General features: G+C 53.8%; 1 protein-coding gene across 1 annotated transcript; it reads right to left on the bottom strand.

Annotated features, from left to right (window-relative positions):
- Positions 1-4365: 4365 nt before the first annotated feature.
- Positions 4366-5535, bottom strand: SOX1 (SRY-box transcription factor 1). Its single transcript, XM_069467027.1, has one exon. The coding sequence runs from the start codon at positions 5533-5535 to the stop codon at positions 4366-4368; it is 1170 nt and encodes a 389-aa protein (XP_069323128.1).
- Between the last annotated feature and the right edge of the window lie 6682 nt (positions 5536-12217).

Consider the following 12217-nt stretch of genomic DNA (forward strand, 5'->3'; position numbering starts at 1 on the left):
CTTGTACGCAGTATCCTGGGGCCGAACAGGACGGCGGGGGCGGGGGGGGGGGGGATGTGTAGGACGGGGCGAACAGGACCGACAAAGAGAAGGCCGGGCAGAAAGAAAGGAAAGTGAATGAAAAGCAGGTAGATGCTGGAGTCGGAGTGAGATAAAGCGCGAGAGGGGGAAGTGAAGAAGTAGGAGTGAATGGATGGGGGGTGGAGAGAGAAGTGCGCAGGGTGAGAGGGAAACCGCCCAATGTCTGGCTCGGCCCGGGCAGAACCCCAGAAGGGCGACTTTGAGAAGAGGCTGCACGGTGGGGCGAGGCGCAGTGGGGCGCGCACGCGAGGCCCGAGCCCGAGAGGAGGGGACCCGGACCCGGGCCTGGGCCACAGGGCGCCGCCCGCTGCAGACGCCGCTCGGGTCCCGGGGAGGCCAGCGGGGTCTCGGCGGGAGCGCAGCTGGAGAGGAAGGGCGGGAATTGGGGGGCGGGGGGGAAGAGGGAAGAGCTCCTCTCGTCGCCCCCCGCCGGGACTCGCCCTCTGGACAGGGGAGGCAGTGAGGAGGCCCGGCACTGAGCAGGAGCAGTGAGCTAGGGTGACGGGCCCCTGCATCTCGACCTCCGCGCGCGCCCGACCGCCGGCCCTAGCTCGGCCCTGGCGCCGCCCCTACCCTGCAAGACTGAGGGACACCCAAGACCCCTCCCGCTCTTTTCCTGGGGGCCCGCGTCCCCTTCACCCCTCCCCATCTGGCCGCGCCTTTCAATCCCGCCAAATAGTCACGCTGGAAAGAGAGCTGCGCCAAGGCCAAGTCTGCTTTTCACTTGAAGTTTCCAAGGAATCAAACCTGTGATTAAATTCTGCTGCCCACGCTTCTGAAGCCTCTACCCCGAGGGCCTGGCTGCGGACGCGTGGGTGGGGGCGCGGGGTGGCTGCGGGCTGGAGCTAAAGCGACCCGAGGACCGAGGGGTACGGGAGCCGGGCCAATCGGAGCGCGACTTCCAGGGCACGCGCCCCGGGATGCAGTCCTTGAATTAACTGAAATTTTCCGGAGACAGAAATCTGCGGTGCCCAGTCTTTGTCGGAGAAATGAAATGCGTGGATATGAGTGTTATTCTTCTCCCACACGCATGATTTTAATAGACCTATCACTCAGGCTCCCCGACGCACGTCTGCAGATCCCTGTACCTGAAACTCTTCTTTAAACGTGATTCATTTCATCCAGCTACTGGTGGGTATCTTTGGGGAGGACGGTCTCAAAATCTTGAAAACAACAACTAAGGGGCCAATGAGTTGAAAACCAAAACAAAATAAGGTTAAAATCAAATGAAACCAAACCAAACCAAAGAACCCTCAAGCACACAAACCCTGGCACCCTCAGCTTAGAAGACAGGGCCAGGGCTCAGTGGGCAGATGGATAAAGCCACAGAGTCCCCTGCACCAAGTCGTGCAAACTTTGTTCCAGGCCTCAAAAGGATCCTGTCCACGTCCTCTCCACGGGTTCCAAACAAAATTGGACTAGGAGACAGAAACACCCTCATCCTGTGATTTGGGAAGTGAATGAAGTCATCGTATAATAAGATCATCATACAGTATTTCTCTTGGTGAAAACCATGAGTATTACCTGGTCAAAAACTGAGCTCACAGTTGAGTGAAATGTCTGGGGCCTAGTGGAATAGTTTCTCCACTAATTTAAATTGGAGAGACACGGATAGGATCTCAATCCTGAGATAAATCCCAGCTAATCTCTTCTCCTCCCCTCCTGTGCTGCTCTTCAATTGAGTCATTAAAGAATTTATATGCTTTTTTCTGTGTCATTCTAATCAACAGAACAAAAAGGAAATAAGATGGAGCACCTGGCATTGACTATTTCGACTGTGTGTGTGGCACATGCAATAATTGCCAAACTGTAAGTCCCCCTTCAGGAAAACAACTGACAGCTTTGCCCGGTGTTCCAGGAATACTGACCAAACTTTTTGTTTAAAGTGGGCCCTCAAGTTATTAATGTGTGATGGGCCCAGATTTAGATGCCAATAACTGGACATAGACACAAGGGTGAGCATGGGTGACAAGCTGAGAATGGGCATCAGTGAAAGACTCTCAGAGAGAGTTCTTTAAGTCTCTATATTTCAGAGTAAACAGGGCTCTGGAAGCTCCTGGTGACTTAACAGACAGAGCTCTATAGACTTTCCCGAAGCTTCTCCCAGAGGGGATTGGTGTGGCACTTGTTCCCAGACTATCTCAAGGTGCTGCTCCGCTCAGCAATCCATATGCATGCAGACACTTTTGGAAACAACTGCTTCACAAAGGATCAAATTGCTAAAAGAAAAAAAATGAAAAAAAGAAAAGGGGAGGGGGCTTTTATTATCTTGTTAGAAAGCAGTGGACATCATTCTTGCATATTTTGCAATCACTTTAACGAATGAGTGGTTTAAGCAAAATTATCAAAATGACTCCAAAAAATTACACATATCAATTGTCAGATTAGCATTATACTTAAAGCTATTCTCGGATGCAGGCTGAATTCAGTTCTCATTAAACTGATGGCATAGGCCCACTTTTGGATGGATAGTCCATACTCATTCCAGGACAAGAAAAGATGTTGAGAAAATGAGGGGAGAAGCCTAAGGCTGCAGAAACCAACATATTTCAATCTGGATTTAAAGTGGGTTTTTTTTTCAAAAATATAATTTCATCTTAACATTGTGATTAATTTCAAAATGTATTTGCTACAGTATAACTTTTAAATGCAATATTTAATGCTGTCAGATTACTTGAAGACAAAGTTTTACAGAAAACTTTAAATTTCAGAAAAACTGCAATGTACCAATAAACACCTAGAAAAAATATAATTAAAAAATTTAAAGCATCAAACAACCTCAAGATCTCATAAGGAATAATAAACGGCATTTTGCGTTCACATCTGTTAGCAACTTGCATCCCAGTTCACGTGGGGGAAGGAGGGTGGTCGATATTTTTTTGTGTGTGAAAATCCGGCAAAATTATTGTGCCCAATTCCCAAGGAGAAAGAGGCAGAGAGGGGACGGAGGGGGGCTCAGCTGCAGTACATTTTGGTTGAGCGATTGTGTTTCCTTGAACCACATTCAAATAATTTCTGCTCCCAATCTTAATTGCTGGGGAATTGAGGGCTCCCTTGTCCCCGCCATGGCCTTTGTCCCAATCCTTGGCCTAGTCCCGCCGTGGGGGTCTTCCTTTCCTCCTTCCTCCTCCGGACCCACCTGCCCTGCAGATGCCCCTCCAGGTGGAGGACTCAAAGCTTGCAGCAAGGAAACGCAAAACCCGCCCTTGCCGCAGGCACTTGCCGGGCCAGACCAAAAGAAGGTATTTTTGTAATTATTCCTCGTTCCATATTAACACTTCAACTATACAAAATAATTTATGGATTTTAACTTTCTTCCCTTCCATTGAATAAAGCTCCATGAAAATCCTACTTCCATGCCCCTGGGATTCCCTTACATTTAGTTCATGCTGATAATTTCTTTCTCCTCCTCTGGATTTACTAATTGTACTTTGAACTCATAAAACATGCATATAAAATTAGCACGTTTCAAATTTATGGGGAAAAGTGGGCTTTTTCTCTCTTAAATTTATTGACTCAAAATTCAATACAATTTTTTTGGGAGGTTCTTTTTTCGTTTTTAGAAGAAAGGCTTTTTAGGAAACTATGTACATAATCTGACTCCTCCTCCCCGCACCGCAACGCCTAAAACAAAAATTTCACAATGCATTTACATGAAATAATACAAAACCAAAAAAAAAAATGGAAATGCCGAGATACAGAAAGTTTTACAAAACCCAGAATATAACTCCGTCACCTGAAAGGGGGGGGTGTTAACCTCTTTGTATAAATTAACAAACCAACCCAAAAGAGCGGTAGCAACTACAAAAACCTTGTAAATGTTTGGATCTGCCTTACTACATTTATAACAAACGAGACTAGCTCCCCATCACTGGCCTCGGGCAATCCACGCCGCCAGGAAGCAATGCAGGGTGAAAGCGCGCCGGCCGTGATACAAAAGTTGGCATCGCCCCTCGTTTGATTTTTTTTCTTTTTTTGTCTTTTTGTCCTCTCCTCCATGGATGATAAATACTGTACAAAAAGTCTCAATAAAACACCCAAGTTCAGTCTAAAACGCAAGCCTTGTGTCAGCGCCTAGTGGTCCCAGGGACTCCTGGAAAGGTGAGTGGGGAGCATGTGTCACCTGGTGTTCGTCTCCAGCGTTTTCATTTTACAAGAACGTGGAAACGTCTGTACAAAAGCAAGGCCGCGCCGGGTCTGGCGGAAGCCTTGGTGCGGGCCGTGAGCTCGGTGGTCACCGACTCTCCGGCCGCGGGCCGAAGTGTCCCCGGCGTCCCGGCAGCGCTAGATGTGCGTCAGGGGCACCGTGCCGTTGACGCCCGCGCCCGCGCCCTGGTAGTGCTGCGGCAGCGAGTGAAGCCTGCTCTGCGCCGCGGCCGCAGCGGCCGCCGCCGGGTCGCCACCCTCGCCGGCGGGCAAGTACATGCTGATCATCTCGCGCAGGTCCCCGGGGCACGGCGCCCGAGAGTGAGCTGGTGCTGGCGGGCTGCCGCTGGGCTCCGACTTGACCAGCGAGCCTAGCGCGCCCAGGGCGCCCGACGACGCGGCCGCTGCCGCCGCCGCCGCCGCCACGGCAGAGTTCTGGTGAGCGCCACCCGCGGCAGCGGCGGCGGCGGCCGCGGCGCCGTAGGGGAGGCCGCCGTAGCCCGAGGGCGAGGCGCTCATGTAGCCCTGCGAGTTGGAGATGGGGCTGTACTGCAGAGCGCCCATGTCATAGCGGTGCATGGGCTGCGGGTTGTGCGGATGCGCGTGCGGGTGGTGCGGATGCGGGTGCGCAGGGTGCGCGTGCGGATGCGCGCCACCCGCGCCCGGGTGCTGCCCGTAGGCCAGCTGCGCCTCCTGCATCATGGCCGCAGCCGCTGCCGCCGCCGCCACCGAGCCGGGGTAAGCGCCGTTGGCCCAGCCGTTGACGTGCGCGTAGCCGCCTCCCGCCGCGCCGCCCGGGCTCTCCAGGCGCTGGCCCACCGCCGCGGCGCCCACGCCCACGCCCATGGCCACAGCCGCGCCGCCGCCGCCCGCGCCGGCCGCCAGGAGCCCGCCGGCCAGCGAGTACTTGTCCTTCTTGAGCAGCGTCTTGGTCTTGCGGCGCGGCCGGTACTTGTAATCCGGGTGCTCCTTCATGTGCAGCGCGCGCAGCCGCTTGGCCTCGTCGATGAACGGCCGCTTCTCTGCCTCGGACATGACCTTCCACTCGGCCCCCAGGCGCTTGCTGATCTCCGAGTTGTGCATCTTGGGGTTCTCCTGGGCCATCTTGCGCCGCTGCCCGCGGGACCACACCATGAAAGCGTTCATGGGTCGCTTGACCCGGTCCTGGTTGGCCTTGGCGCCTCCGCCGCCGCCCCCGCCGCCGCCCCCGCCTCCTCCACCGCCCGCCCCAGCCGGGCCCGAGAGGTTCGTGGGGGCCTGGGCGCCCCCGGGCGAGTGCAGGTCGGTCTCCATCATCATGCTGTACATCGGGGCGGCTCGCGGGTTCACCAGCACCGCGAGGAGAGGACCTGGAGCATAGACGGCTGGGGTGGGGGGAGGTGGAGAGGAGTTCAAACGCAGGGAGACGTAGGGGGTTCCTAGAGCAGAGAGAAGAATGGGGGGGGGTGGAGGCAACAACAACAAAAAAGAGGCAAAAACGCACGCACTCAGCGCCGGTTAGGCTTGCAGGTGGAAAGTTTCTCCTCGTGCACAAACCACTTGCCAAAGAGGCCAACGGTCGGGGTCGCAGTCTTCGCCGCCACCGCAGCCGGGTCGCCTTCGGCGGTAAGGTGCAAACAGGTGCAGTCGTGGCCAAGTTGCGGCTCCACTTTCCGGGCCGGAGCAGTGCGCTGGGCCGGGTCCGGGGTTTGAGGTCTTCTCCGAGCCGACCGCTGCCGCGCGCTATCTCCTTCCTCCTGTGCTCGGTCCTCGGCGGCCTTCAACTCGGGGGCTGCAACTTCTAGCAGGGCGGCGTGCCGCGTGCGCTGGGCATGTGCTAGTCCCAGGTGCCCGGGGGGGAGACAGGCGCCGAGGGGAAAGCGGAGGGGGCCCCGGAGGGGGCGATCGCGATGCAGCCAGGGAGGGGGGCCAGGGACAGCGGAAGGAGCGCGGGCGGGCGGAGAGGCCCAGAGAGTCGGGGCCGCCGAGCCCGGGACTGGCTGCCCGCTGCCTGCCCGGAGCCGTGCGCTCGGAGCAGAGGCGCACGCGGGGCCGGCGGCGCGCGGGGCCCAGCAGCCATACGCCGGGCCCGGGCTGCCATTAAATGAGCGCGCCGCGGCCAATGGGAGCTGGCGGCGGCGGTGATTTGCATGGCGCGCTGGCGAGTGACGTGGGGAGGGAGTAGATGCACTGGGCGCGGGCGGCGGAGCGGGGAGGAGGGGAGGAAGGCAAGGGGAGCAGGGGCAGGAAGGAGGGGGGGAGGAGGCCCGGGGGGGGGGGTCACAGCCACACTGCTTCCTGAGCGCGCGCGCGCGCGCTGGCGCCAGCGGCGGCGAACCCAGAGCTAGCCCTCCTCGCCTCTCCCCGCCCGCGCTCTCCGAATGATTAACGCTTGGGTTTAAAAGCTAAGACCGAGAAAGAATCGTTAGGGGTTGGGGGGAGAGAACACAGCCCCGGGCAGTGTTTAAATGTGCGCGGCAGAGACCCAGCTCCTCCTCTGCCCCTGCCCGCCAACTCTTTGCATGCGGGGAAGGGAAAGTTGGAGATCGAGGCCAGCACGTCGCCCTCCGGTGGGTCCGAATGGTGACAAGAAGCGGCGCTCCCCTGGACGCAGAGGAGACCGTCCGAGGGCCATAACCCCGAAAGCCCCCTACGGGTTCTCCTGTGAGGATTAGGCAGTCCAGTCACCCCCACCCCATACATTCTTCACCCCTGCGCGTATTGAAGTTCTGCAGTGCCCCTTCTAGCAGCCAAGGCCTTGAAGGTCCGGGCCTCGTAATTCCGGTAACGGGGGAGCATTTGTGTGCGGCATGGCTCCATTAGCTTCCTTTACTATCAGCCCTGGACTTTGGGAGGGAAGGAGTCTTTTGATGAGCCTGGGAGTTGGAGTCACGTACTCTTCCCAACCTGGCTTCCTTCTCTTGAAACGGAATTTCTAGGAAGGTTGAAAACAACAAGATCTATCTGGAATCTAGTTACTCAACAACCGTTGAAAAAGTTTGTTGAAATCGCAAAAGAAAGATCTAGCCCACGCTTTTCTGGAGCGGATCTTCCATAAGCTGTTTGCCTAAGAACTGGGAAAACTGAACTGCGCAGGGCCCACCAGAAACCGAATGGAAAGGTGGGGGCCTCGTGACTAGGCGACAGATACCGTTTTCCTGCATTATGCAAAGGAAAAGCTGGGTTTGTGGAATGATTAAGGCATTCCATCTGCTGTTAATTTTTCTTTTTCTTTTCTTTTCTTTCTTTCTTTCTTTCTTTTTTTTTTTTTTGAGACAGAGTCTCGCTCTTTTGCCCGGGTAGAGTGTGGTGGCATCCTCATAGCTCACTGCAACCTCAAACTCCTGGGCTTAAGGCATCTTCCAGCCTCAGCCTCCTGAGTAGCTGTATAATTCTTAAACCTCAAAGTGTCTTTGATTTGGGGCACAAGAGATTTTCAAACCCAATCTCAACACCATTGCGCTCATGCTACCATTTCCATCAGAATGATATGAAAGTGGCCCAAAGACTTCTCCTAGAAAATCCTTGAGCTCAAGTATTCCTCCTATGTCCTCAGGGAGGTGCAGGGAGCATTTCTGCATGCACCCTGAGATGAGGGTGCTTAAGAAGGTTGGTGGTGGGTAAAGTAGAGTCTTAACTAAACACCACGTGACTGACCACGTAATAGAAATGCTCATATAACCATGATGATGACAATAAGAGTGCAATAAGGATGTTTAAGTGTGTTGGGCAGTGAACATGTGACACCTCTTCTTTTTTTTCTATTTAAAAAAATTCTGAGGTTGTGAATTTCCTGACCCTATTGCTTGTTCAAAGTACAGGAATAATGCTTTTCTTCCTCTCAATTACTATGATTATTACTGTAGTTTCTTTTTTTATTGCAGGGTTGCTACAGTATGCAGTGCAACAGCAAATTGATCTCTCTGCAGATTAAACTGCTTTCATTTCAGGCCATTCAGCATTTAATAGTAAACTCATCAAATAATATATAATTATATTAAAAGGAAACATCATTTCATGTTTATTTTTCACCAAATATCTAGGTTATAAACTCGGTTTTCAACTACCTTCTTATTCCACCAACTGAGTTTGTTAAATCTTTTGATTTGTTTCATGCACTACCTACAAATATCGGTTACATTGTGAATGAACAAAAAAGGAACAAGAATATTGTTTAGGAATGCTATAGACCCATTTTTCTTTGATAATTTAGGAGGCAATGGGTGTGCAGGGAGATCCAGCGTATTAGGAAAAGTCAGCAAGACTGAAATAAAGGAAATGGTTTACAAATTATAAACTATATTATCCACTTAGCAGTTGAAAGATTTCTTTCCTCTGCTTTTCAATTTAGATTTTAAACTAAATAGCTTAAGACCCCCTGAAAATGCTTTCTATGAATCAGGCTTGGCACATTATTTTCCATATCAATGGAGCAATTTATTTTATAAACACCCTGCACTCCAGTGTGCTTTGCAGGAATGCTTTATGCTTTGGGGAACTCGGATAGCTGACTTTGAAATGGTCTAGTTTCTTTCTGCCATAGTCCTGAAAATTGTTTCCCAATATGTTACCCTTGTTTTTCAGAGCATCTAAATAGGAGGCAAATGGTGTTGCATTGTATGAGATAATGTTAGTGCTCAGCGTTCAGGGCACTCTCTAAAGCGAGATGTTCCCTGGGCCCAAGCGGGTACACACACTGTGGGTGCCCACCTGCACAAGTATTAAACCTGAGCTGCAGTTGTGACTTGTTGCCAAGCAATAGATGATTGGCAGTGGCAGGGCACTGCAAGCCAGACCTCTGTGCCTTCCATCCTGGCCTGAGTTGTGAGGAGTCATATTAGCTCTTGCCAGTGATGGCTTCTGGGAGCCTCAGTTCCTACAGATTTCTAACCTCTCTCCCCAGTGACTCTTTAAAAGAGAGAAAACAATCCAAAACGCGTTTGAAAAATACCCACTTCCCTCTGACTCCCCACCACGTTGGTAGCGACCTCCTTCAAGCTGGTCACTCTCCCGAAGGCCAGACTCTTCAGGGTTTGAAGGCAGACTCCCCCATTTCCAAGCAATGTCAAAGGAAGTCCAGAGCCCCCCCTACCCGCCCCCCACAGGGGATTACTTTCACTGCTGACTGACCAAATTTGTTCTCTCTGCAACTCAGAAACTTCATTGTGCCTCTTTGCTAAAAAACGCCAAAGAGAAGATCAACTTAGACATGTGGATTAATAAAGATGTTTTCTGTTCTTTTATTTAACCTGTGGCCATAATCCTCAAGGAAAACCCAGATCCAAGCCACCATCAGAAGAAATTATATATGCACATATATGCATATGTACATATGTGGTTACACACAAGTAATATATGCACATGTATGCATATGTGATATATTTAAGCCATTATGCAAGAGTCCTTGGCTTTCAAATAGATTGAGTTATGGACTTTAACACCTCTAGCTTGAACTGCAAATGTGTAGTAACTAAAACTTTTAGCTTATGCGCCCCTCCCAATGGTTGTGGTCATGACAAATCTGGGAAGCGGAGTCCCAGTGGATGGAATCCCCTGCCCCTGGAGACCTTTATGTGAACGCTAGCTTTCAGGCATCTGGAGATGGATTCTCTTGTACCCGGCGTCAGTCTCCAGCTCCGAGCATGGAGTCGGAAGGGCATGCTAGGAGTTCTGGGGGGTCAGAGAAAGCAGACAAAAACTCCTCCTTTTCTCCCCCGGCTCTGGCACAGACTGTCGGTCTGGAGACACCTTCCCCAGGAGAAGTGGCCAGACCAGGACCTGTTGCCCTCCCACAGGTCAGCTCCAGGCTCCGGGAACCTCCCAGGGAAGCAGCCTTACGGGCTCAGGCGTCGCCCCAAGGGTTGAGACCACAGTTAAAGGGAGGCAAGTCGTGAGCGAGCCCCCAGTTTCTAGGAGGGACTTCTGAGAGAGAAAAGAGTAGTCTGAAGGAGAGGAGGAAAAGAAGTCGGCAAAGAAAGCGCGGGAGAGAAAAAAAGAAAGAACGGTTCGAGTTGGAGGCCTTCGAGGTCACCGTGGCCAACAGGAGGCGCAGAGGGAGGGCGAGGTGGGCGGAGAGAGCGCGTCCCGGAGGGGGACGGCGCGCAGCGGGGTGGGGGCTGCATGGGAGATCGCAGGGGAGGGGAGGGGCGGGGCACAGAGGCCCGCTTTCTTCCTCTTGCGCCAAGCGGCGAGAAGTGTAGAGGGAGCAGGCCCTGGCTCTGTGCTTCGGCCCCGAGGCCCAGCGGCGCGTCTGCGCTGACCGTGCGGTGGCGCGGGCCGCGATCGCCGTCTGCTGGCCGCCGCCGCCCTCGCGGAGACTCCGGGACCCTCGGGCTCTCTGCCGGTCTGGCGCCCCTTGCCTGGTCTTGCAGCCAGAGGCCTTTTCGAGGGCTGGGAGCAGGGGTTCGGGTGTTTGCGCTCCAGAGCGCGCGGGTAACGGCCAGGGGCCTGTTGGGAAGTGCTCCTCTCTGCGGAGTCCCGGGGCGGGCGCTCTCGGTCTCTTACTCTGCCCCCGAGCTAACTTGACTCCGCTGTTTCCAGACAAAGCCAAAGGAGCCAAAGTAGCAGAAAAGTTTTTTGTCGGTGTTAACGTTGGTTGGATTTTGTTTTAAAGGAGAGAGAAAAATAAAAAATAAAAATACAGTCAAGGTAAAGGGGGTGTCTGGGAGAAAAGAAAAAACCGCCTGCAGGTGTGGGACTTGGAGCGACCCCTGTGCCTTGAGGGACCGAAGCAGAGCAGATCTGCATGGCAGCTCTCAGCGTGCAAGCACACCTTCCTCTCCGACTTAAAAACAAGTCTGGGTTTGGAGGGCTGGTCCAGTAGCGTCTGTGGGAAAAGGATCAATAAAGTCCTTCCCCTGGAGAGCAACCAAGGCCTTCTTCTCAGCGATCAGTGTGGAGACCCGCACGTTCCCAATCGAAGAGCAAACAGCACTGTGTGTGCGCGCGCGTGTGTGGTGGTGTGTGCCTCCTAGCTCTCTGGGTGAAAGCATTTGGAGAAGCTCTGGGAGCTTTCGAGTAGGGGCTCACCCTGTGAGCAGTACTCACACATATAATTCAAATTTCACAGCTGACCTGCTCTGAAAACCTCAATCAGCTTCTAATTGAAGGGAAAACAAAATATTGCTTCCCTACAGCAGAGCTAACGATTTAATCATTATATCAGACATTATAGCTTTTAATTAGGCTAATGCTGATACTGTATGGAAAGAGATAATTCAACACAGTTCTTGATGAATTCTGTAATTGGGTTAACGGCGGAGCAGTTGGGGGAGAGACGTCAATATTCAAGCTGCGTCTGTAGCCACCAGGTTTATGAATGAAAGAGAAGACATAGAGGGGGAAAGACTGGAACCCAAGGGGGCATTGAGCCCTCCGCCCCACCGAGCAGCGGGCGCTGGGGAGGGAGGCGGCGGATACGGGCGGAGCTGGGCGAGCGCCCGGTGCCAAGCCTCCTGCCACCCGGCCTGCCCAGTCCTTCTTTTGTGAGAAACTTCCCGAGAAGAATCCTAGCCAGGCCTACTTGCCCTGCACACCCTGGCATGCTGGGGTCTCTATGCACTGTAGCCACCCAGTGCGAACCAATCGGGTCAGAGGACTGGGCCAAGCACAGCTGGAGTGCGCGGTTCCTTCCGAGGCCTTTGAAGACACTAGCCCTACCCGGGCACCCAGCCCTCGCCGGGTCCGGGTGCCCGCCGGGCAAGCACAGCGCCCCGGGCCGAGGGTCACCCTAATCAGTCCCCCGCGCTGAGGGCGCGGTGGGTGCTCGGAGCGCCAACGCCTCTGGTCACCACAGGCTGCCTGCGCTCTCCTGCTCTCGCCGATTATTGAGGGGTCAGTGGGAAATGGCGGCTGGAGTGGGCGCCCAGGGCTAGCGTCCAGCGACGAGGCCCCCTTGGCCTTGGCTGAGCCGCTCGGGGCTCAGGGGCTACAGACGAAGATTGGCAATTAAAGAGCCCGGCCGGCTTCCCTTCCTCCACCGCTCTCTAAGAGTCCTGCAATGAGGAAGGAA

Source organism: Eulemur rufifrons, chromosome 4 (assembly GCF_041146395.1).
Source record: "Eulemur rufifrons isolate Redbay chromosome 4, OSU_ERuf_1, whole genome shotgun sequence".
NCBI classification, from domain to species: Eukaryota; Metazoa; Chordata; class Mammalia; order Primates; family Lemuridae; genus Eulemur; species Eulemur rufifrons.